Raw genomic sequence first — 26678 nt, 5'->3', positions numbered from 1 at the left:
CACTGTTCTGGAAGGTGGTAAATTTTCCTTCCTTGGAAAAGGTCCAGCCCTGGGCGTGTGAATCCGCCACTTCCCCGCAGGGTCTCCAGGCAGCATTGCCAGCTTTGGGAGTGGAAGGGTCCCCCACGGCCTTTCTACAACTGCACCCAGAAGCAGCTCTTGGGGCTGCTGGGCAGATGCTTTGTCTGGAATGTCCTCGTGGAGCAAGCAAACCATGCTTTTAGAGAAGGAAAGTAACTTGACCGCGGAGCTCGGAAGCACCTGGATGAACTGGGACCGGCGCCACAGGGGCCCCAACCTCGGGCTGTTTCCCAGCGTCATCCCAACCACCTCAGTTCCAACCTCTGGCTAAAAATGCCAGCAAACGGTGGGGTGGCGCCCACGGGGCGGAGGCTACAAGTCAACCTTCTGCCCGGGGTCTTCCTGGCTGGAGATGCACGTTGGGCCTCTAGGAGGACCACGACGTCCTCACTGACGTGACACCAGGCTTCAAGAGAACTAATTTTCCAGCACAGATTTCCACTTGAAGCTTAGCTTATGCAGGAGCAGGAAAATTAAAAAAGAAGGCAACGGCGACAACCCGTGTGAGGGCTGCCCTTCCCTCCCCCCAACTCCTTTCCCATTTGCAGAGCTACATCGGCCGCTCCTCGTGAGAAGGCCGCGAGAAGACCTTAGCCTCTTAAACAGCCCGCAGGCGAAACGGCGACCACCAGCTGAAATGCTGGGGCATGCGGGGACGTGCGCGTGAGAGCCCCAGCCCCAGAAAGCCTCGTTCCGCCACACCGCGTGCAGACGCGGGGTGCAGAAGGCGGGAGAAAGCATGTAGAGGGCGCGCGACCCTCCTGCGCACGCGCGTGCGGCGCCGGGGGCGGGGCGGGGCCCGCGGGAGCCCCTAGGAAGGCGCGCGGCGCGTGCGCTCCGGCCGTGGGCGGGGAGGTGGGCGGGGCCTCCGTCGCGCGCAGCCCCGCCCCTCGGCTCCGTCAGCCTCCAGGAGGCGGCAACCGCTCCTGGTCGGTCCTTCCCGGTCGGTGGGGCCCCTGCACCTCGGGTCTCCGGTGACGATGGGGGACCCCAGCAAGCAGGACATCCTGACCATCTTCAAGCGCCTCCGCTCGGTGCCCACTAACAAGGTAACGGCGCCTGGCGTGTTTGGGCCTGCCCGGCTTCCCCGCGGGACACCGCGGGCGGCCCCTGCGGGCGCCTTGGCCAAGGCCGTGGGAGGAGGAGCCGGCCCGGCCTGTGACACGTCGCACTGTGGAGCCGCGGCTGCGGGGCCTCGCCCGGGTCCGGAGGCGCGCTGCTCCCAGCCCCCGCCAGGGAGGGGTGGGGAGGGGGCGGTGCGGGGGCGGGGGGAGGTGTGTGGAGGCCCGGGCCAGGCACATGGGGGTCCTGCCGGGTGGAGACCAGAGCACCTGAGGGCTCCGACGTGGGGGCCGGGGCCAGGCACCTGGGGGCTTCTGGGAGGTCTAGGCCACAGCACCTGAGAGCTCCGACAGAGGGCAGAGGCTGGGCACCTGGTGGTCCTAGGAGGAAGAGAGCAGAGCACTTGGAGGTTCCTAGGGGATGGAGGCCAGAACACATGGGGACTCCAACCGAGGGCAGGGGCTGGGCACCTAGGGTTCTGCTCCCAGAAGGGGGGCTTCTTGGAGGTGGAGGCCAGAGCACCTAAGGGATCCGACAGAGGGCTGGGTCTGGCACCTGGGGGTCCTGGGAGGAAGAGGCCAGGGCATCTGTGGGTTCCTGACACTTGATCAGAGGGGTGGGTAGTGGACAGGCCAGGTCTGGGGCCAGTTCCTAGGGCGTCTCTGAGAAGAGCTGGGAGCATACATTAATCATACTAGGGCTGCTGCAAGTGGAGGGCTCAAGTGAGGCAAGGGGCCCCTGGACCCAGCAGGTCCCAGGGGTCAGAAACTCCAACTGGTAGAACTGGGTACTGGGAAAGCATGGCTCCCCCTTCACTGTGTTCCAGGGAATTGGGGGAAGCCCTTGGAACCTCTTGGTTCACTTTGTTCCTGAGTGGCAGCCTCAGGTTCCCTTTTCAGTAACGCTGCTAAGCCATCTCTCAGTGGCTTCCCACTCTTTTCCATTCCTAAGGAATCCCACCACAGACCCTCTCTTTCCTCCCTTTGGCTCTCTGTGGAGATAGGGCACCGCCCCCAACACACACACCTTTTTTTTTTTTTGTCTCCAGGGTTCTCCCCCACACACCTCTACAACTTTTACAACTTTCAGAATCTGGCTAGAGGTATAATGATGACACATGGGGCTAAGGTGACACCTTCTAAGGATCACAAGGAGAGTGGAAGCTGCAGAGTGCAAAGGACTGTCTTGTCACCCCACCCTTCCTGGGACAGTTCTATCTGGTCCCCACTATCACCCAAAGGGAACAGCTGTTAATGAGTATGCTTATGAGCTCTAATGTGATGGCATAGAAAGTTTCTGAATTTTACAAAATTTAAGTGTTATTATATCTTTTTTTTTTTTGGTACCAGGGATTGAACCCAGAGTATATCCCCAGCCCTTTTTTGGGGGAAGGGGTTTGGATACCAGAGATTAAATTGAAGGGCACTCAACCACTGAACCATATCCCCAGGCCTATTTTGTATTTTATTTAGAGACAAGATCTTGCTGAATTGCTTAGAGCTCACCTCTGCTGAGGCTGGCTTTGAAATCGGGATCCTCCTGCCTCAGCCTCCTGACCTGCTGGGATTATAGGCGTGGCCACAGCACCCAATCCTTTTTATGTTTTATTTTGAATCAAGGTCTCACTAGGTTGCTGAGGGTCTTGCTAAATTGCTGAGACTGCCTTGAACAAACAATCCTACTGTCTCAGCTTCCCAAATCACTGGGATTACAGGCAGGCGCCACTGTGCCCAGTGCATTTTAAATCTTCATTGTGGAAGGGAGATTTATTTTGATAGCCTAAGAGAAATGAGGAAGGAAGTAGTTTATTGGGGGCAGTGTCTGTTTGATGTATGAGAATGAGAGGAGAAAGGCTCCAGGAACTTTCCAGTGCCCATTTCTTACTTTTCAAGTTCAGATTGATCTGTTTGTAATCATGGTTACTGCATTACTAGACAAGACTGAATCTGCAGTTAGCAAAGTGGAAAATATTTTTATCTGCTTTATCTCAGAACATATCAAGATGTATTCTCTTTGATTCAGTTCATCAAAGGGAAAGGATGAAGTCTGTCATTATACCAAGAGATAATTTTGAGGGATTTGTGTAGGCTTATAAATTATCTAGACTCTATTATTCTAGCTCTGTTACCTAGGGCAGGTTACTTGACCACTTTGTGCCTTATTTCCCTCATCTGAAAATGAGGATATGAATTGAATCTAATTCAAGGACTATTGTAAGTATTAGATGAGATGGGAAATTTGAGCAATACATGCATGTACTAGTATCCCATAAATGTCAGCTATTGAAAATTTTTTATCATGAAGAACATACCATTGGAAATTTTTATATGTTCTATAACAAAATTTTAAAAAAATTTGCAAAAATATATTCTGGTAATGTTTCATAGTAGTTTATTTTATTTCTTGATCTTGAAACCATTACCTGAACAAAAATGAAAAACAGTTTTAATGATGTGGAAGAGTCAGACAACAATAAGCATTTTTAAAATGGAGTTTTATAAAAGTTCTAAGATATTAATGAAAGGCAGTTAAACAACTTGGTTTACTTTTAGGATATGGAATCCAATATTTTTCCCTTATATATGATAGAGATCTGCTTTGCACCAGCATGGTTGTGCATGACCGTAGTCCTTGTCACTGGGAGCTTGAAGCAAGAGGATCTCTTGAGCCTGGGAGTTTAAGGCCAGCCTGGCAGCAGAGTGAGAGGCCAGCTTAAAAAAAAGATTAGCTGGATGCAGTGGTCCATGCTATAATCCCAGTGACTCCTGAGACTGAGCCAGGAGGATCACAAGTTCTCAGCGATTTGGCAAAACCCTTGGTAACTTAGCAAGACCCTTCTCAAAATAAGAAATAGAAAGAACTGGGGGTGTAGCTCAGTGGTAAAGTGCCCCTGCATCCAATCTCCAGGACCAAAAACCAAACAAATAAAAAAAGCACAGTGCAGTCCCTTCTCTGGGAGCCCTGGGTTCTGTTCACAGAGGAGATCAAGACAGCACTGAGAGTGCTAGACCTGTTTCTCTAGCTGCCTTCGGACCTCCACAGAACCCAGCCCTCACCCACACACTGTTGCCCCGTGTTTGTCCATTTAATAGTACCCACTCTGTGCCAGGCTTGGTGCTAAGCTCAGGAGAACAAGATGGACATGGCCGTGCCCCCTGCAGCTGCAGTTTAGTGATTCCTCAGGTCTGGGTGAGGGGTGGGAGGCGGATGCCACAATGCTGGGAACCCACTGCCATCTTCTTATAGCCATCCTTGCCACCATTCAGAAGTAACTCTCAAACTCTCCTGCTAAGAGATACACACACCAAACCTCTGCTGTCCCCTCCTTCCACAGGGAATGTCCTAAGCAGGCTTTTGCCACTCACTGTTTTAGAGATCCCAGATGCTTCCTGGACCCTGTCAAGAAAACCTCCTGCACTCCAGCTCTGCTTGCTAAGACAGTCATATAACTCATTGTCTTGCCTGCTGGACCCTGGCTCCATGTGGGCAGACACATCCTGAATCACCTTTGTGGGTCCACTTTGTGTATGCCGGGGATAGTACTGGATAGCAAATGACAGTATGCATCAGTTGACAGCAATGTGGTGTCACAGCCAGCCTCTGGAAGCAGCGCACTTTCAACAGTCAGTCACGCTGTTTGGTGCCTCACAGGAGAGGCTCTTTCTTGAATGGCTGTTACTTCAGGACAGTTTAATGTCATGTCTGTCTCTCTTACTACACAGTGAGCTTTTCAAGACCAGCATGGGGCCTTGCAGGAAATAGAACCGAGTATTTATTGGTGGAATCTGTGATGCTATCAACTCCTATGTGCCTCGGCACCTATCATGTTGCTGTTGCTGTGCGTCAGATTACCCCCAATGAACATTTGAACATATGTTCTCTTGCATAGGGTCTGATGGCCAGGAGTGGGGACAGCTTAGCTGGCTGGTTCAGTCCTCTGAGCGTCTCTTCAATGGTGTGGGCAGGTCTCTACTCCTCCGGCTGTTGAACCAGCCTTCACCCCAGTTGCTTAGCACCTGAGCCTCTCTACCAGGCTATCTGAGTGTCCTTGAGATAGGGCTGCTTTACCCAGAGCTAGTGATCCACCATGGTGGGAGAGAAGGACCTTGAAAGCAACACGCCATCATTTCTGCCATCTTCTGTGTGTCACACAGATCAATTTGGTAAAGTGAGAATGGAGATTACATGAGGGTGGGGATCACTGGGACCCTCTGGCTACCCCTGGCTGAGGAGAGAAGGAACACATGGAGGACCTACCATGTGAGATACAGCCCCTGCCCAGTGATGGTGAGAGCGGAGCATGTCCAGCAGTCCACATCCCTGGGCAGGACTCCTTTACATGATTACAGGGTCTTGTTGAGGCTTCCTGGATAAGTAATAATTGAGATGGCCTACAAGCCTCATTCTCCACTACGTTCAATGCAGAGTGTTACACGTACGTAATAATGTAGTTTGATCTGTAAGTTCATCTAACTATAATAATAGCATAATTAATATACTTAGATCTAATATAAAAGGAGTGGAAATTTGAGAGTTTTAAACACCTAAATGAAACATTCTCTAATAACTAAAGTTTAGATTGTGAAGATAACACAACTTTTAGGCCAGTCCTACGCTATACCCTGCTGGTGACTCATCTAGCTAATACAAATTAATTAATAACTGAATTTAACATTTTTATTTCAGGTGTGCTTTGATTGTGGTGCCAAAAACCCCAGCTGGGCAAGCATAACCTATGGGGTGTTTCTCTGCATTGACTGCTCAGGGTCACACCGGTCACTTGGTGTTCACCTGAGTTTCATTCGGTAAGTGACTGTTCCCTTGCTGGGCGGCAGAGATTCCATTGTTATGTGGGATCTTTCCCCTTTTTTCATTATGTTTGCTCTGACATCACGCAAGATGGCAGGGTGATTGTGAGATATAGAGATTGAGTCTTATGTCCCTCAGTAACCTGGTAACTCAGGTATCATCTACAGTGGAGATTTTGTCAGAGACACGAGGCTGTGACTGTGACAACCAAGTCAAAATGGAGGCTGTGACGAACATTTCCTTCCGTCCCTTTATTAGTGGTAGGTGCACACTCTTGGGAGAGGGCTTCAGTGCTGTGGGTCCCTCCTACACACCAAGGAGGGCGTTCAGGTAAGGTGGGAGCCCCCTTATATCAGGGTGCCACTTCCCCACGTCCCCTTCTGGCTTTGACTCCCAAGGACACTGATAGCCCAGAGTCCGAGTAAGTGATTTTCATTTGACTTTAGTAACGATTTCAAATATTTATAACATGCGTCTCTCTTTTCTCTCCCTGAGGACGTGGGCCACTTCTGACAGTATGGCTGGAGCCACTGTGGGACCTCTGTGTCCACCAAAGAGTGGCGCCCCCTCTCTACAGAGAGCCCACAGTGGGAGGCGGGAAGGGCCACCCTATGAAGCAAAATAAATTGAAATAAAAATTGGAAAAGTGCCTCTGTCCAGGCTTAATGCCTGGAGCTGAGCAAGGTCTGCACGTCAGTGGCCGTGGCCTTTGCCAGGCCCCTCTGCAGGGTCCATGGAGCAGCCATGGCTCAGGTCTCTGGAGGAGTCACCTCCCCCAACCAGCTCACCCACTTCCCTGTCACCTCTTTTTCCTAGGAAAGAACCTGCTGGGGAGGCTACTTGGAATCACGGCAGTTTTATTCTCATAGTACTATGACTTAAGGAGTATTGATATGATGTGATTGCTGTAACAGAGCGAGTGTTCCTGTGGGATTAAAATCTGTGATAAGTCCTAAGGACATTTTGTATGGTGGCACAAAAACCTAGGAATAATCACAGCATAGCATTCTTTTTTCATATATTAAAATACCTTACTAGTGCATGGAGTTATTTTAGAAACCAGCTTGTAAAAGCACTGTCGGTTAAATATATATAGCTATATAATTCTGGATAATTATTTATAAAGGCAGTTATTTTGTATTCTTGTGGTTTCAGAGTATCATTTTCTTCCTTTTTTCTTACACTTTGGTTAAAAAATATTTTGAATATACTATCCTGTTCTTGTCTCTTTTGTAAATATTGAGGGATTTAGTTGCCATGGCAAGTTTATTTATGTATTACAGGTTTTTTTTATTATAGTAAAATACACATAACAGTCAACTTATCACCATTTTTAAGTGTACAGTTATGAGTTGTTTAATATGTTCATGAGCCGGCTGTGGTAGCTCACATCTGTAGTCCCGGCTACTCAGGAAGCTGAAGTAGGAGGATCACTTGAGCTTATGAGTTCAAGACCACCCTGGACAACACAGTGTGACCCCATCTCTCAATCAATAGGTAAGTCAGTGAGTAAATGCCTAGATATGTACACACATTTATGATGTGCCACCACCGCTGCCAGCCATCTCCCTCACTCTCCGTCTTGTAAAGATAACTCTATACCCATTAAACAATAGCTCCCTGTTTCCATCCCCCTAGTGCCCGGCAATCACCATTCTACTTTTTTCCTCTATGATTTTGACTACTGTAAGTGCCTCATATGAGTGGAGTCAGAAGTATTTGTCTTTTTGTCACTGTGACTTTTTTGTTACTCAGTATAATCTATATTGGAGTATAGGTCAGAATTTCCTTACTTTTTAAGGCTGAATAATATTCCATTGTATGTATGTACTGAAACCAGAGTTCCAGATGAAACTAGTGTTCTGCTTCTTTCCATGGGTGGAGACTGCTTGAGTTGCAGGCCTGTGCAGCCCAGGAGCCTTTGTTAGTGTTAGCACCTGTTAAAGCAGAGGATGTCTACAGCGTCAGCTCCAAGCATTGCAACTGACAAAGCTGGATTCTCCTCCACTGCCACCAAGCAGCATGTCATAGTGCTAATGGCGGGCCGTGCCCCCAGTGTTAACAGCCAGCCTCAGCCACCTGCCTGTCTCCTCTTCCCTGGTTCTTGTCTTGTGAATTTAAAGAATGAAATCCATGGTTGAGGAAGGGAGAGCCTAAAAGAGTAGGATTCATTCAAGTGAGAAGCAAAGAGACCGAGCTCCGGCAAGATCAGGCCGCAGGGTTGCCACTTAAATGTGCTAGTCTAGGGGCGCTGAGCGATAGCTGTGCTGATCAGGTCTTGGTACACTACCCAGGCTATTGGTCAAAATCTGTGCTAAACAGGTATTGGAAAAGGTTAAGCCTGCAGGTTAGCCCTTGAGTCTGCAGCCTTCGCCCAGGTCTGCCCCGCTGTCCTGTCTCCCTTTTCAAGCTGGACAAAGGAGTTGACGGGAAGGTTTGGAAGGTTAACTTCATGGAGTGGCCTTTACGTTAAAGAAGCCTTACTTGGGGGCTGTTCCCTATCCTGCCTTATTCAGGACTGCATTGTGCTTGTCCATCGAGCATGGATAGACCTTGGGCTGCTTTCACATCTCAGCTACTGTGAACAGTGCTGCCGTGAACAGCATATGCAGATATCTCTTTGATGATAAGTGTTTATTGTTTAAAAGGAAAAAAAATCGTGAACAGCATATGCAGATATCTCTTTGATGATAAGTGTTTATGTTTAAAAGGAAAAAAAATCTCTATAAGAATCTGTTTTGAGGGGCTGGGGATGTGACTCAAGCGGTAGCGCGCTCGCCTGGCGTGTGTGCGGCCTGGGTTTGATCCTCAGCACCACATACAAACAAAAATGTTGTGTCTGCCGAAAACTAAAAAATAAATATTAAAAAAAAATTCTCTCTCTCTCTCTTAAAAAAAAAAAAAAAGAATCTGTTTTGAATTCCTTTGTGCACATACCCAGAAGTGGCATTGCTGGATCTGATGGTAATTCCACTTCTAATATCTTGAGAAGCCATCATACTGCTTTTCACAGTGGCTGTTCCGCTTTCTATTCCCATCAGTAATGTACAAGGGCTCCAGTTTTTATGCATGCTCTCCAACAATGTCTTTCTTTTTCTTCTTTTTTCCCCATCTCTGGAGATGGAACCCATGGCTTCATGCATACTATGCAAGCATTCTACCACTGAGCCACTCTCCACTGACTTATTTTTTATAGTAGCCATCCTAATGGATATGAGATCGTGTCTCATTGTAGTTCAATTTGCAGTTTCCTAGTGATGTTGACATCTTTTCATGTGCTTATTGGCTATCTGTCTATCTTCTTTGAAGCATGTTTACCCAAGTTATTCAACTTTTTTTTTTTTTGTTTTTTTTTTTTGGTACTGGGGACTGAACCCAGGGATACTTTACCACTGAGCTACATCCCAGTCCTTTTTATCTATTATTTTGAGACAGGGTCTTGCTCAGTTACTGAGGATCTTGCTAAATTACTGAGGGTTGCCTTGAACTTGAAATCCTCCTGCCTCAGCATCCTGAGTCACTGGGATTACAGTTGTGCACCACCATACTCCACTCTTTGCCCATTTTAAAATCAGTTTATTTTGGCTTTTTGTTGTTGAATTTTAGGAGTTTTGTATGTTTGGAGGATATTAATTCCTTATCACACATAAGATTCCCAGGCGTTTTCTCCTTTTTTTTTTTTTTTTTAATTCTGTTGATAAGTCTTCTGATAAACAAAATTTTTAAGTTTCCATGAAGTTTGGTTTGTCTGTTTACCTTTTTGCCTGCGCCTTTGGTGCCATATCTGAGAAACCACTGCCAAATCCAATGTCATGATGCTCTCCCTCTTATCGTATTTTCATAGTTTAGGTCCTACATTTATGTCTTTAATCCATGATGAGTTAATTTCTTGTTTATGGTGTGAGGTAAGAGTACAACTTCATTCTTTTGCACATGGATATTTAGTTTTGCCAGCACTGGTTGTTAAAAAGACTGTTGATTGCCCATGTAACCAGATTTTTATTTATTTATTTAGTTAGTTAGTTGCAGAGGCTTGAACCCAGGACCTTGCTCATGCGAAGCATGCACTCTGTGACTGAGCTACTCCTCCAGTCTAGATTTATTTTGATGTACTTTTCCCCAGATTGATAGCAGTTAACATATGGTAACAGCGTGCCCAGAGCACGTGAGGACTGGGCTTGAGACCAGAGGTAACTAATACACTCCCTTTCTCTGCTGACGGTGTTCTTTCCCTCTTTCTCCCTGCCACTCCCTCCCATTATAATCTGGCCCCCCTCTTCCTCACCTCTAAAGCATACTGCCAGAGTACGCTGGTCCAGGAAGGCAGGCAGTTTTCTGGTATGTTCCTTGTTGAGGGAAGGACTGGCCTGGATCTGGAGGAAGCTGGATGGCAGGATCTGTTTGGGCTGGTGCAGGCTTCACCACTAGTCTTTTAAAGGTCAGATAAATACATGTGTATGAATCATATTGCTTATGAACGATTCAAAAACAGCAATTAAAAATCAGTACATGAGCAGAGGGCAATAGTCAAGGATGTGGACAAGAGAAGTCAAAGGTGAAAAGGTACTCAGCATGGGTTTGGGGTTTATTTGGGGGATGGCTATTCTTTAAATATTTTTATTAATGAAAAAAAAACATTGCATATACTGGTTCATTGGAAAAAAGTCCCAAGCATCCCCGAAGATATAAAGTAAGATGCAAAAGTCCCTCTTCTAGGATCCCCTCTCCCTTCTTCCTGCCCTGCCAGCCACACACACATTTCCCAGGCGTGGCCATTGTTCACAGTGTGTCATGGGAGGAGTGTTAAGTGTAGTTTGTTATTTTGTAAGTAGAATTTCAAGTCAACATTTTACAAAGGAAAAGTATAAATTATGGCTTTTGCCGGCAAACCAGGCGAATGCAGGTTAGAAGCGTACAGAAATGGCAAGCTGGGCCCAACTGAAGTGGCCCCGGTCCCGCCACCTCTGAGGGCTGGAACTCTTCACCTGTGTTTCTGGAATGCCCAAGTGTCAGGCTGCTCCGCTCCCTCTAGCTGTTTCTTCTCAGGTTTGCCTTTAAGTATTTCCTGAGCTTATGAAATGGGAGCCCCACACGTTTCTGTGGGGAGGGGGCAGGGGCTGGGGTGAATACGAGGATGTCAGAAGGCAGACTGCAGAGATCTCCATGAGAACTGGAAACCAGCCCAGCTACCAGTCAGCCAGGTGCCTGCTCAGGGGACACTGGAGGCCTCCCTCATTGTGTTAGTGTAGAAGGGGACACTTTCTTGACCCTGTGTGGAACAGTTTCACACAAACAACCAGGTGCCCAGAAGCCATTCCTGAGCCAATCTGTGAGTACACGTCTAGGTTAATTGTGTGCTTTATTCCCTTTTAAGTTTTGATTATATGAAAACTGTTCTGTTGACTTTGCAAGATCATTCTGATTTCATAAGCTTCTGAAATCTGTTTAAATCCTCTACTTAGAAAAAGTGCTGACTTTGGCAGCCTTAAGGGAAGCTGGTTTGTACAGTTTTTAAGGTTATATTTTGACTCAGGATTGTCGGGATTTGGGGACCCTGTGTCCTCACTTACCTGGTTGGTAACGGGAGCCATTGGGACACACACTTCTGTAGCCTTTCTTGCCTTCCTGCTTTACTTTCTTCTTCTTCTTCTTCTTTTTTTTTTTTTTTTTTAGAGAATTTTATTTATTTTTTTAGTTTTCGGCAGACACAACATCTTTGTTGGTATGTGGTGCTGAGGATCGAACCCGGGCTGCACGCATGCCAGGCAAGCGCTACCACTTGAGCCACATCCCCAGCCCCTTACTTTCTTCTTACACTCTCTGCTTTCACTTATCTCCTAATCTAAATTGAAGATAAGAAATTACCTGCAGGGAGTCCTGGCCTCATGTGGGAGGAGGTACTGTGAGCTCATGTTTCTTCCTAAGGCTCCTGTAGACATGTTCAGAGCCATCGTCAGAGACTCAGAGCTAGAAGTCCAGTGTTCTGACAGAAAATCCTGGCAGCTCAGCAGCTCAGTTCAAGAACAATTCATTCTTAGTTTTTTTTTTTTTTTTTTTTTAATAGTTGTAGTTGGACACAATACCTTTATTTTATTTATTTATTTATTGTTATGTGGTGCTGGGGATCAAACCCAGCACCTCACATGTGCTAGGCGAGCGCTCTACTGCTGAGCCACAACCCCAGCCCCTCATCCTTAGTTTTTATAGAACTGTTTTTTTAAGAAATACATAGAGAGTTCTTGGGCTTCGTTTTTGTAAAGAGAACTTAGGACTAAAGTCACAGAGTCAGAGCAAGGCAGAGTAGGCAGGGCCTCACCTGAGGACACACGTTAAGGCAGCCCGTATTCAGCTACCTGTGACAGACGCCTCTGGCCTAGGAGCACCGGGGGAAGCTTGGGCCTGCCCTGTCTGGAGTAGGGTGTCCAAGTCACCAATGGCAATGGCATTGAGGGACTTCCAGCCACAAGCTATTTATCAGGGCCAGGTCCACATACTCTCAGATATTAGCTTACTTCACTTCTACACCAATAGGATGAATAACACTGTTATCATTCCTACTTTGTAGATGGGAAAAGAAGGCACAGAGAGGTGAACGCTTCTCCAAGGTCACATGGCCAGCAAGAGGCAGAGTTGAGGTTGGCACTCTCAGTCTCTCCAGAGGCTGTGCTGTCAGCCGCTTCCCTGTGATACAGAGCGAGGTGGGGAGGTGGGGAGGTCACAGAGGGAGAGGATGTTCCTGAAAAGGTGGTGCCTAAGCAAGACCTTTCCGAGAGGGATTCAGAAGATCTAATCTTACTCGGTGGAAGGTGCATCTCCTGATCCTCTTCCTTTACCAAGTCAGACTTTCTGAACAGAGGGGAATTTTGCTTGTTTTGTTTTTATTTTAGAAGCCTATCTCTTACAAAGGGTGGTTTGATCTCTACGTTTTATACATGACCATGGAGTGCACTTGTCACTGTGTATTAGTATTAGTATCTTGAAGTTTAACACTTACACATTTCAATGACACCAGCAGACATAGGCATTAGCCAGGGGAGGGTAGCCCAGAAGGAGATTCTGGTGTATCTGTGCATGCTTGTCCTCTCCCCTGCTGTCAGTGTGTGCAGCATGCTCCACCTCCTCCCATCGTGATGGTGTGTGGGGGGGGGCTGTGTTGGGGATGACAGGCCTGCCTTGCTCACGTCTATGGACCTGGTACCTGGCCAGATGGATTACCATTAATCCTTTGGTGACACTTCATCGTCAGTGCTCTGCACACTACTGCCTTTGCCCTCTCTGAGCTGATGTCACACTGGAGATGAGGATGTCAAGCATGGCGGGAGGAGGGGGGCATGCAGCTTGCACTTCAGGAGCCTGGCAACCTGCCTCCCCCCCCCCCCCCCCCGCTTCCTGTGGGTGGTAATGTCATCCACCTGATTATCACAGTATGTGCATCCTGCAGGCTCCTTGGAGGGTCACAATTTGCAAGTAGATAGCTGACCTGAAGACATCCAAATGGCGCATCTATTTTGGGTAGAGATGTGTTACGAAATTTTAGCTTATAATCCCCTAAGGATGAGAGGCAAGCAGTTGGAGTAATTGCAGCAGCCCCAGGACCCTGACACATCCCTGTGCCCTACAGGAGATGACCTACAGGAGTCAGTGCCATTGACCTGCCCATGGGCAGTGCAGAGGACAGCAGTCCACAAGGTCAGGGAGGCCTTGGCTTCAGAGGCTGCTTAACTGTCTCGGCCAGAAGGCCTGATATCCTGAAAGTATGTATCCCTGTTAACACACACTTCTGCAGGATCCTAAAGCCCAAGGAAACCTTGTTTTCAAAAGTTCGGTGATTTACCATTTGTGGTGGGGCACACCTGTAATCCCAGTGGCTCAGGAGGCTGAGGCAGGAGGATTGCAAGTTTGAGGCTAGGCTCAGCAACTTAGGGAGGCCCCAAGCAACTTAGTGAGACCCTGTCTCAAAATAAAAAATAAAAAAGGGCTGGGGATGGGGCTCAGTGGCTAAGTACATCTGTTTTTGATACCCCCCCCCAAAAAAAAAAAAGCTTAGTGATTTGATTCTAGCAATGAGAAGTATTAACGTTTAGGAATATTTTTTGTTTAGATCTACAGAGTTGGATTCTAACTGGTCATGGTTTCAGCTGCGATGCATGCAAGTTGGAGGAAATGCCAATGCCGTGAGTTCATTTCAGTCCTTTTCCTTCTTGCTTAAATTCCCTGGTAAAGAAGTTCAGCTCCTGTGTGCTTGGGAGGCCATATGGGCTAAGAGACAGACCTGGTGGGCTTATTTATGCAAAAATGTGTTGAACATCTGATTTAAGCGAAAGCTGTTGGACAGGGAGCTGGGTATGCACGACAGACAAGACTCCCTCTCATGAGTAGAGAGTTGGAGCACACTGAAAGCTTAAACATCAACAATGGGGCAGGAGCCATGGCTCAGGACTGTACTTCCAGTGACTCTGGAGGCTGAGGCAGGAGAATCACAAATTTGAGGCCAGGCTTAGCAACTCAACAAGGAGACCATGTTTCAAAATACAAAATTTAAAAGGGCTGAGGATGTAGCTTAGCAGTAAGGTGCCCCTAGGTTCAATTCCTAGTACCCTTCCCCCCAAAAAATAAATATATTGACAATAAAATAGCAGGCATAAAATCTACATGTTAAAAAACCTGTACTTTGCAACCAGTCTATGGCACATGCTTATAAGCCCTAGGGACTTGGGAGGCTGAGGCAGGAAGATCAAGTTCAAGGTTACCTGTGCAATTTAGGGAGGCCCTCTCAGAACAAAAAGTAAAAGGGCTAGTGATATAGCTCAGTGGTAAAGTGCCCCAGGTTCAATCCCAATACAAAAACATATATATGTATTAATAAAACCTATACATCAATAATAGCAGACAAATATCACATATTAACTTATAAATAGTAACTTCTATATAAAAGTAACTTTTTAAAAAATGTTTATTTTTTAGTTGTAGTTAGATACAATACCTTTTTTTTTTAAAGAGAGAGTGAGAGAGAGAGAGAATTTTAATATTTATTTTTTAGTTATCGGCGGATACATCATCATAGTTTGTGCGTGGTGCTGAGGATCGAACGCGGGCCACACGCATGCCAGGCGAGCGCGCTACTGCTTGAGCCACATCCCCAGCCCCACACAATACCTTTTTTTAAAATTCATTTTTATGTGGTGCTGAGGACCAAATCCAGGGCCTCACATGTGCTAGGTGAGCGCTCTACTGCTGAACCACAACCCCAGGTCGAAAAGTAACTTTTTTTTTAGTTGTAGATGCACACAATATTTTTGTTTTTATTTTTTAAGTTTTTTTTATGTGGTATTGAGGGTCCAACCCAGTGATTCATGCATGTGAGGCAAGTGCTCAACCACTGAGCTACAACCCCAGCCCTATAAAAGTGACTTTTAAAAATGTTCAAATAAGGCTGGGTGCAATGGCACAATCCTGTAATACCAGAAGCTTGAGAGGCTCAGGCAAGAGGATCGCGAGTTTAAAGCCAGCCTTAGCAAAAGTGAGGTGCTGGCTGGGATTGTGGCTCAGTGGTACAGTGCTCGCTTAGCATGTGCAAGGCCCTGGGTTCGATCCTCCGCACCACATAAAAACAAATAAGTAAAATAAAGATATTAAAAAAAAAAAAAAAAAAGTGAGGTGCTAAGCAACTCAGTAAGACCCTATCTCTAAATAAAATACGAAATAGGGCTAGGGATGTGGCTCAGTGCCCCTGATTTCAATCCTAGGTACCTCCCCCCAAAAAAAGTTCAAATAATTTATAGTTTTAAAAGAGAGCATAATATTTAAAATTAAATTCATATCTAAATTAGTAGTTTACAAAATGCCAGAATTCCTTAGGTCAATGTTTCTCATCTCGTTTTCATTATTACCACCTTAGCAGAAAAATTTTATTAACTTTGTTGTCTTAAGTTGGATTGGATATTTCCTAATGAGGGAAATTAAGTGCTAAGGGACACAATCTGGTCAGGTAGGGGCGAGCTCTGGAGGGCCACGAACCATTGCAGTAACCATTCCTTTTTCCCTCTGTGCCTCTTCATGTGTACACTAGGTGTCTCCAGCACCTTGTTAGAAACCCTTTCTCATTAGCACAATGCTCAGACTCAGTAGTGCTGCCCTTATTGCTGAGGGTTGGAGTCACCAGTCCTCCAGCTCACCCTTTCAGGTGTGCAGAGAGCAACTCGCCTCCACCAGTGAACATACGGAGACAGGGATTCTGGGAGAGGGGAGTCGGCAGAACTGCTGACTGGGCCTAGAACCCGTCTGCTTGGTTTTGAACCCCAGCTCTGCCCTTGCTGTCTGTCACCTTGGGCGTGTTGTTGAGTCCCTCTGTGCTCGGTTTCCTCACCTGTCCAGTGTAGTGGCAGTGGTGACTGCATGACAGAGTGACTGTGAGCGTTTGATGGGACAGTGCCCACGCCCAGCTTTGGACAGGAACTGAGAGATGTGGGCCGTCAGTACTGGCCCTGATCAGATTGGGTCATTGCAAGGTCGGCCTGTGCCAGTCTCTAGAAGACCTGCTTTAACTCAGACATGAGTTCTGTGATTCCTTTGTACGTGTGGACTCTCGTGAAGTGGTGAAGGCTGTTTCTTCTAATTGTTTGAACATTTGCGCTGTCACCTCACCTGTGTAAGGGTGCCGTTATCTCTGCTGATGAAGAAAGGGTGCTGCACAGGGTTGGAGTTCACAGAGCACCTAACCAACTTGTCAAGACTTCTGATTTAATGAAGTCCAAGTTGGAATTGATTGCTCATGAATTAAAAATAGTTCTGAGTCAAGAGGATCACAGGTTCAAGAACTAAGAACATGTCTCAAATAAAAAGTTTAAAAAGGCAGGGCGTGTAGCTCAGTGGTAGAGCGTCCCTGGCTTCATATTATAAAGCACATCTCACATCTAGTTTTATTGATGCATTATATTACCTTTGGATTTTACAAGGGAAATTTATTTTAGAACTGTTGGTGGTGTTCAAAGTATTTTGGTCTTTGACCCCGCGTCATGTGGAACAGGGCTCTCAGTCATTTCTGTTACCCTGCCTGCTCTCCCTGCAGTCTTCCTTTTTCCATCAACATGGGTGTGCCACCAACGACACCAACGCCAAGTACAACAGCCGTGCAGCCCAGCTCTACAGGGAGAGGATCAAGTCTCTGGCCTCCCAGGCTACCCGGAAACACGGCACCGATGTGAGTAGGCGAGTGTCTGTCATGGACATGGTGCTTTCCCCGGCACAGTAGAGCTTTCCCCTGGAGCCTCTTATAAGAAGCAGTGGCTCTCGTTATTCAAGGTAGTTATTTTCCATAAACTGGCAATGAATACTGGATCAGCGAGTCCTGAAGCCTCACTCCTGGCAGCTGTAGGGTGAGGTTCTTCATCACCCAGCACATGGCCCTAATGGAACATGTGTTTCTGTCTGGGGGTAGCTCACTCAGGGACTGGGGGAGCCACTCAGAGGTAGCGCACTTGCCTAGCATGTGCAGGACCCTGGGTTTGCTCCCCAACACTGCAAAGAATGAATGAATGAATGAAGCCCGTATAACATGTGGTAACTCATGAACACTGAACCAGCAGCCAGGGGCTGGACCTCGTGCTCAGTGGTCCTTACCTCACACATCATCTTCTCATGGAGACACACCACAGCCTTCAGAGCTTAGGGACACTTGACAGCCTTTAGCACTGTACTCAGGGGCCATTTTAAACAATGAAATTAGCAATAAAAAAAAACAAAAAATGTGAAAAACATGGTACTGGAGTGTCTGCCAAGAGGACCTTGTTTCCAGGCCGAGCACTGAGGCAGGGAGGCGGGCCTTGCCTTATCAGCCTTGGCTCGAACGTGCTTCTTCTGCTACTTGGTTTTTGCTGCTGTGTGTGTGTCTGGAATGAACACAAAAATACCGTGAGCACTGATTTGAGATCACAAGTACTGTGAGTGAGTGGGTGCCTTCCCGGGTATCGAATCCAAGAACACTGAGGGTTGGCTGTAGATGGAACCTCACTTACATCTGAAGGCCTTGATCTGTCCTTAGAACTGAAGCACTTGAGCCCCTCAAGTGTGGAAGTGAAGTGCCCACACTGGGGCCCTGGGCAGGCAGCTCATGGGAGGTCCAGTCTGCAGGAGGCAGCAGTCCAAGGGGAGGGAGAGCCCTGCACACCGCGTGGGGTGCCAAGCTGAGGCTGCTTTGTTTCTATTCCAGCTGTGGCTTGACAGCTGTGTGGCTCCACCTTTGTCTCCTCCACCAAAGGAGGAAGATTTTTTTGCCTCTCACGTCTCTCCTGAGGTATGTATTGTGCTTCACATGAATTTAAACTGCTTTTCCTGAAAGTTATAAAAGATACATATTTACCACCTTTCAATTAAGATACAGGCTAAGCTGCTGAGGTGTCAGGCTAAGCCCTGAGATGTCATGACATGAATAAGACAGAAATCGACTTCCACTGGTCAGAGGCAGGCTGCCCGGGGTCTCCTGGTGGGGTCCCCTGCTGTCCTCCACATGTGGCTTCCCTCGGGGCGTCCACTGTGGCTGCTGCAGTGTGAGGCCTTTCCCAGCCTGTGGGCGGAGGACGGAGCTCAGTGCGGAGCAATGTGGAGGCAGCTCACCTTGCTCAGGAACGCGGTTGCCCGTGTGTGCCAAGCTGCCAGCGAGGCTAGGACACACTGCTCACACGTGCAGTCGACTCAGCTGTACCCCTGGCAGATGAGGGTGGTTTCACTGGGGACTTTCACTTAGTGCCCAGTTTTGCCCCGCAGCACAGCATATGCCTCAAGAGCATTGTGGGAAATGAATAAGTGAATCCAGGGAAAGGTTCTTGGTACCTAGTGAGCTTTCTGTCGATGCCATGTCGCTGTTCTCCTCTTGGAGGTCTGACAGCAGGCCACTTCTGGAGGTTTCCCCAGAGCCCTTGGCACCGGAGAAGCTTGATGCATTCTCTTGACCTTGCCCTCCCTCCCGCAGCTCCTGCTGGGGAGGGAGCACCAGCTGCTTACATGCTCTTCAGTTCATGTTTAATTTCCAAGTTAAAATTATGTACAGTTGTATGAGTTCCTGTTGTTCACTTTCTGTCACTGAAACAAATACCTGAGGGAATCAACTGATAAAGAGAAGATGCTCATCTGGGCTCACGGTGGAGGTCCTAGTCCACGCTCCATTGCCCTGCTCCTTTGGGCCTGTGGCAGCACATCATGGCAGGAAGTGTGTGGACATCTGTGGTCAGGCTCATCTGTGGTCAGGCTGGACTGAAGAGGAGAGAGAGAAGAGAAGGCGTCCCAAAGTCCCTTTCAAGAGCACACCTCCCCCCTGTGATCCAAAGAGCTCGTTGGCCCCGCCTCTTAAAGGCTCCACCACCTCCTCCTAGTCCGTGGGCCAGGGCAAAGCTCTGATGCACAGGCCTTGGGGAGCATTTAAGATGCAGGCCATAGCAGTGGCCAAACTTTGTGTTTTTATGTTATAATTTGCACAACATTATCACTGGTGTAGTCAGTGGTTACCAAAAAAGAGGGAAACAGAAAACAAAAGATAAGGTGGTGTCTTATGGTATGTTGCTTTTGTTTTATAAAGAACTAGGCATAGAATATCCATGATTAATAGATGAGAAGTGTTAGAAATGATGGGCTGGAAAGAGGAGAAATAGGGGCAATGTGTATGGATATTAGACTGGAATCTAATCCATGTTGACCTCAGTGTGTGATCTGTGTATATAAAATATGTAAGTATGTCACACACATGCAGAGACAGAGAACTATAGACACCTGTGTGTACGGGGATCAGCACACACAGAGGTCACCTGGCTGACTCCCAGAGAGGGCCTAGGGCAGCAGCAGCCTGAGACAGCAAGCACACCTGGGGTCCAGATCTTGGTTTCCAAACACCACTGTCTCATAAAAGAAGCCAGGTTACTTGTGGAGAAATGGCAGCTGAGGCTGTTGGGGCCAGAAGAGTCTGGAGCATCCTGTGTTGGAAATAGAAAGTCAGGGAGTGCTGTCCAGAGGACCGTGACCAACCTGAAAGAGCTCCCACCCCCTGTGCTCAAAGCTGGAGCAACTGGGACCAGAAAATAAACAAGGAAGGTGTTGAATTGTAATCCAAGGAACAAAATAAATATTTACAAGTTCATATTGTTTTAAATAAGTGATTGGGAAATAAGTAAATGGATAGGGGAGAAGGGACAGTCTTCCTCATCAAATCCCAGGTCATGTATGTGAATATTGCCCCTTCAGGAGGTGGCGCTCAGCTGCCCTCCCCTTACGCACAGCCTGGGCTTGGGGAGTTACCTCCCGAGACTGGCGTAAGGAAAGGGAGAAAGTGACTTTACGGTGGAGGAAGCTGGCAGACACTTAATAGTGTGTCGAGTCTAGTGCCACACTATTGAGTGACATTGACGTGGTATAAGAGGAGCCCTTCTCTGTGGTGTTTTGCCCAAATCCAAGCCTAAGCAGGAGAGAACATCAGAGAAGCAAACCAAGGGACATTGCACAAAGTGCCTGACTAATGTCCTTCAAAAGTTTTAAGGTCATCAAAAACATGGAAAGACTGAGAAATTGTTGCAAGCCAGAGGAGCCCAAAAAGTAGGACAGCTACATTTACTGTGGCATCCTGGGCCAGAAGAGGCGTTGGCTTAAAACCTGGTGAAATTCAGATAAAGCCTGAAGGTTAGCTGATCCAAGGGATGGTTTCGTTTCCTGCTTTGACAGGTGCGTCAGGGGTGTCTAACGTCACAGGAGGCTGAGTGGCGGGCACATGGAAACTCGGTGCACTAGCTTTGCAGCTTTCGTGCAGATCTGAAATGCCTCCAGAATACACGTGTTATTTTTAAAAAGGTGGGATGATGAGCACTTGAGCCCTGCAGCAGAGGCTCAGGTGTGACTGTATTTTAGCATTGCCCTTTCCATTGTGCAGGCCCTTGGAAGGCGGCTGTTCTGGTGTTGGGTTTTGCCCTGCACTGATTGCTTTCTTGTCACTCTCCTTGCTTTGTTTGCTAATGACTTTCCTCACCTTGCTTCAGGTGAGCACCACAACGCAGCCATCAGCACAGCCAGAACCAGCTCCCTTAGGACCACGGGCCACGGAAGCCACTCCAGAAAATAAGGAAGGTGGGGTCCTAGAGCTGTCACGTAATGCTGTTCTGTTTCCTTGGCATGTTGTCAAACTGTTAAAATTAAGGTGTGAAGCGGGCACAGTGACACATGTCTATAATCCCAGGAGCTCGGGAGGCTGAGGTAGGAGGATCACAAGTTCAAAGTCAGCCTCAGCAATTTAGTGAGGCTCTAAGCAACTTCCTGAGACTCTGTCTCTACATAAAATGCAAAACAAAAGCACTGGGGATGTGACTCAGTGGAAGCTCCCTAGGTTCAATCCCAGGTCCCCTGCCCTGCAAAAAAAATAAGATGTGAACCCTTCTGTGTTAGCAAAAAGAGATTATGATAGATCATGGAGATTTCTGAATGTGCGATATGATCTCATTTTTTTAAAAAAAAAAGCAAGAAAAACATACACACAGGAGACAATCTGGAAGGCATGTACCACATTGTTAACTAAAGAGTAGAAATCCCTAAGATTTTTTTGGTTTCTTGATACAGCATTGATGTGCCTTTTTTTTTTTTTTTTTTTTTTTTTTTTGGTACTGGTGATAAAACCCAGAGCCTCACACATGCTAGTCCAGTGCTTTACCACTGAGACACATTCCCTAGGCCCAAAGTGTCTGAACTTTTATAATGAGTACAAGCTACTTGTATGATCAGAAAACAAGGTTTTAATTTTAAAACTATTCCCTAAATTATTGACACCTAATGACTTACATTTGGTGAGTTTATTGTGGGATATTTATTGTAAATAAATATTAAAAATCACTTATGTGATATTAGGAGTCATCTTTTTCTCTTAAAATTGAGCATCTTTTGAGATTGAACCCAGGCTTGCTTAACCACTGAGCTACATCCCCAGCCCTTTGTTTTTTTGTTTTTTGGGTTTGGGGTTTTTTTGTGGTGCTGGGGATTGAACCCAGGGCCTTGTGGATGCAAGGTTCCTATCAACTGAGCTATGTCCCCATCCCCAAATTGAGCATCTTTTGTTAGCCAGAGTGTTAGGCCAGTTAACAACTAGAATGAACATTCTGACAGCTGGGCAGTGAGCTTTGGGACAAGGTATTGTAAGGCAGCCTGGAGCAGTGTGAGGAGAACACAGTCACCAAGCCTGTGCTGAGTCACAGTGGGATGTCTGAGAAGGCCTCAAACCACAGGCTTCAGAGGGCCAGTGTTGGCTTCAGCAGTGTAGGAGACATGCCCAGGGGTCAGGAAGACGCCCTTCAGCTCTGGGCAACAGTGAACTGTTTAGTAAGAGGAATTGTAACACAAATCTACATTTTGGAAAAAAAAGAATTAAGAAAAGCATAATTCCTTCTTTATTTATTTATATATTTTTAGTTGTAGATGGGCACGGTATCTTTATTTTTTTTATGTGGTGCTGAGGATGGAAACTAGTGCCTCACACGTGCTAGGCAAGTGCTCTACCAATGAGCCCCAGACCCTTCTTTCCTCTTGACACTAAACGTAATTCTATTGGATCAAGGATTTAAATGGAAACATGGTGGCCCTAGAAGAAAACTCTGGAGAAGCTTCCGGTGACCTGGGAGCGGGAGCCCTTCTGTGCATATTCAAACCTCATAATAGGGAAAGATTAATAAATCTGGCTACATGCATATTTAACATTTCCATTCTGGAAAAAATAAAGACAAATGATAAATATTTGCAATTCTTATATAGGTAAAAGGCTGTTCCTCAAACTCTAACATGACTTTTTTTGCATGATTTGCAACCTGTAGGTTTTTTTTCCTCATATCCCGGCCCCTTCCTAGGTTTTTGTTTGTTTTTGTTTTCTGGTCATGAGTATTGAACCCAGGGGCAGCCTATCACTGAGCTCTAGCCCTATCCCCCTCCTGCCCCCCCCTTTTATTTATTTTTTATTTTTTGAAACAAGGTCTCAGTGGCTGAGTCTGACCTTGAACTTGGGATCCTCCTGCCTCAGTCTCCCAAGTGGCTGGGACTATGGGCCTGTGCTCTGCACCCTGCCCCTGCGGGGATTGCAGCAGAGCCTAAGCCTGCTAGGCAGGTGCACCACCCTGAGCTAGACTCCGCATCCCGCATTCCTTGTGTGACTTCTCAGGCTGCACAGAAGTGGTTTCCACACCTCTGTCTGCAATTTGGCTTCTTGTTTCCTGCAAAACAAAACTGAGGCCACGCCGGCCCTTCCTGTCTCTCCTGGGTGTGCTCTCTGTTTTGCGTAGGGTGCAGGACTGTCCCTTGATTGGCATAGGTTGGCTTTTTGTTGGCGTTTTGGCTCCAGGTCCACCACGGGCACTGCCGGCCCAGCTGCATACTTGTACTTTGTCTCCTCGTGGCACAGCGCACACTGTTCTGGAAATGACTGTGTCCCTTAGTTTGCATGTCACTGTGTTTCCTCCCCTGCTTTTTTTTAAGAAGTGGGATCTATCTGAGCTGTCGATTGAGTCCCCTTATCCCTAGAGAGAGAAGAGAAAAACAATTCCAGCACTTTCCTAATGAACGAGGGAGAGTGGGTCATGTATTTTCTGAAAGTACAAGTGATGATCTGACTGTTGTCACTGTTACAATTTAGTGGCATAAAAGGCCCTTTGGGATTGAAGGTTACGGGCCGCAGGTGTTGGGGGGCCTCTAGGGTCCAGTGTCTCGGTTCGTTTTATTAACTGGAACCTCAGCAACCAAATTGGACGAGGAACCATTCTGTGACCTGCTCCCTGAACTGACAGCTCCCCCTGAAAGGCCTTTACTATGGGGAAGCACCTTCCTGTCCCCGTGGGAAGGTCACACAAGCTGCTAAGGATTGAGGAGACCTTTGATGGCACTTTACCTGGGGTATCTTTGTCCCCACAGGTGGCAAGGGGCAGCCTCTTGAGTGACCTTAGTCACTCAGTCAAATGAGGAGAGAACAAAAGAGCTTCTTCACCCAGCGCCCCCCACCCCTTAGGTCCTTTAGTCCCCGCTGCCCCTCTGGTGTCAGAGCAGAGCCCCGCTCAGTAGGTCACAGCGAGGCGCGTGTCCACTCCCCCCGCTGTGCCTGTTGAAACACCGATGTTTTAGTTACAAAAGTGACAAGTCGAGTTTCCTCTAGTTCAGTGTTGGGGCTGACATTTTAAAAATAGCTCTACTGACATATAATTCCAAACTTTAAAATTCACCCTTTTAAAAAAGTGTACATTCCTGTGGTTTTTAGTATATTCACAAGGTTGTGGCACAATTCGCCACTAAATGATTTCAGGATGTTTTCAGCAGCCCACACTCCTTTCATGTCCCCTTTCCCTCCACTGCTGGCAGCCGCTGGGCTCGTCCCATCTCTGTGGCTTGGCCTGACCTAAACATCTCACACGTGTGGAATCATACAACATGTGGCCTCCCATGACTGGCGGCTCGTGCTTGTCACGGATGTTTTAGGGCTCACCTTGTTCCTGATTGTAGCTAGTAATATTGTGTGGACATACTACATTTTCTTTGGCCATTTTTAAAGTAATAGGTAAAACCAAATTACAGTGAAAAATATATTTTAAATGAAGTCTTAACATAGCTCCCAACCAGGATCAGTTTTTAGGTAAACTAGAAAACAGGGTAAATTTCTTGGCAACTGAAATTTGAACTTCTATCATCAATGAAGCTGGTGTTAAATTTTCCAATATATTGAGTATATATATATATATATATATATATATATATATATATATATATATATACACATACTAGGTAGCCCAGAGGCTGAGGCAGGAGGATCCAAAGTTAAAGGCCAGGGCTGAGGCTGTGGCTCAGTGGTAGAACACTTGCCTAGCACGTGTGAGGCACTGGGTTTGATCCTCAGCACCACATAAAAGTAAATAAATAAAATAAAGGTATTGTGTCCATCTATAACTAAAAATATATTTTTAAAAACAAAGAAAGTTAGGGCTGGGGTTGTGGCTCAAACCATAGCGCGCTCGCCTGGCATGCGTGCGGCCCGGGTTTGATCCTCAGCACCACATACAAACAAAGATGTTTTGTCCGCCGAAAACTAAAAAATAAATATTAAAAATTCTCTCATTCATTCTCTCTCTCTCTCTCTCTCTCTCTCTCTCAAAAAAAAAAAAAAAAAAAAGAAAAGAAAAATGGTTGAAGACCAGCCTCAATAACTTAGTGAGTCCCTAAGGAACTTAGAGAGGCCCTAAGAAATTTAGTGAGATCCTGTATCAAAGTAAAACGTAAAAAAGGCTGGGGATATGGCTCAGTGGTAAACCACCCTGGGTACAATCCTCAGTACAATAAATAAATAAGGCTTGGGATGTGGCTCAGTATTAAAGCACCCCTGGATTCAATTCCTAGTGACACACACACACACACAATGTTTCTTTCTTTCTTTTTTTTTTTTTTTTAAATCAATTGACCATGATGTAAGGGTTTATTTTATTTATTTATTTATTTATTTTATTTTTTTAGAGAGAGAGAAAGAATTTTAATATTTATTTTTTAGTTTTCGGTGGACACAACATCTTTTGTTTGTATGTGGTGCTGAGGATCGAACCCGGGCCGCACGCATGCCAGGCGAGCGCGCTACCGCTTGAGCCACATCCCCAGCCCCACAATGTTTCTTTGAAACACTAAATCATGAGGTGCAATTCCGAACAACATTAGTTAAAGGGATTACTAACATTTTTATTCTGTAAAACCTAAGGATAAAGAATACACTTCTGGGACTTGGACTGTGGCTCAGTGGTAGTGTATTTGCCTTGCATGTGTGAGGCACTGGGTTTGATTCTCAGCACCACATAAAAGTAAATAAATAAAATAAAGATCTGTTAACAACTAAGGGAGAAAATATTTACAAAGAAAAAAAAATAGAATACACCTCTATTGGGTATGGTGGCGCATGGCTGTAATCCCAGTGGCTCAGGTGGTTGAGGCAGGAGGATCGCGAGTTCAAAGCAGCCTTATTAGAAAGCAAGGTGCTAAGCAACTCAGTGAGACCCTGTCTCTAAATAAAATATAAATAGGGCTGGGGTGTGGCTCAGTGGTTGAGTGCCCTGAGTTCAATCTCCGGTACCAAAAAAAAAAAAAAAAAAAAAAGAATACACTGCTTGAGTGGATTTTTTTTCCTAGTACTTAGGATTGAACTTGGGTTGGAGCATGGTAAGCCAGTGCTCTACCCCTGTGCTACATCCCCAGTCCTTTTTTGTTTTGAGAGTGTCCTGCTAAGTTGGTGACACTGGCCTTGAACTTGTGGTCTTCCTGCCTCCTCCCGGGTTGTTGGGATCACAGGCAGACTTTTAAATCAAGTTGCTTATGTGGTAGAGCACTTGCCTAGCACAAGTGAGGCCCTGGGTTCAACCCCCAGCAAACAAACAAAAATTCAGTTTAAATCAAAAAGCTTATACTCGAGGGAGGACACATGTAGAGAGAATGGTTACTGGGTATGGGGTACAGTTGGATAGATGGAATAATTTCTAATGTTCTATATAGCATAATAAAATGACTATGATTGACAATAATTAATTATATATTTCAAAATAGTTAATAGGATTTTAAATGTTCCCAGTACAAAGAAATGCTAAATGTTTGAAATGATAGATCTGATTACACATTGTAGACATGCATGAAATGTCATACTATATCCTGTAAATGTGTATGATTATTGGGTAATTATGATAAGGTCTGATAATGTAGCT

General features: G+C 46.3%; 1 protein-coding gene across 1 annotated transcript in view; it reads left to right on the top strand.

The window, feature by feature from the left end:
* Nucleotides 1–976: 976 nt before the first annotated feature.
* The window catches only part of Arfgap3 (ARF GTPase activating protein 3), a 45354-nt gene continuing 19652 nt past the window's right edge, over nucleotides 977–26678 (top strand). The window contains exons 1-6 of the mRNA XM_076855384.2: nucleotides 977–1130; nucleotides 5830–5948; nucleotides 14054–14126; nucleotides 17021–17152; nucleotides 18161–18244; nucleotides 20967–21054. Of these exons, the coding sequence (XP_076711499.2) occupies nucleotides 1062–1130; nucleotides 5830–5948; nucleotides 14054–14126; nucleotides 17021–17152; nucleotides 18161–18244; nucleotides 20967–21054 (565 nt within the window). The 5' untranslated portion in view covers nucleotides 977–1061. The remainder of the gene's footprint in view (nucleotides 1131–5829; nucleotides 5949–14053; nucleotides 14127–17020; nucleotides 17153–18160; nucleotides 18245–20966; nucleotides 21055–26678) is intronic.

Source organism: Callospermophilus lateralis, chromosome 4 (genome assembly GCF_048772815.1).
Source record: "Callospermophilus lateralis isolate mCalLat2 chromosome 4, mCalLat2.hap1, whole genome shotgun sequence".
Classification (NCBI taxonomy): domain Eukaryota; kingdom Metazoa; phylum Chordata; class Mammalia; order Rodentia; family Sciuridae; genus Callospermophilus; species Callospermophilus lateralis.
This window is presented reverse-complemented; position numbering and strand designations above follow the sequence as displayed.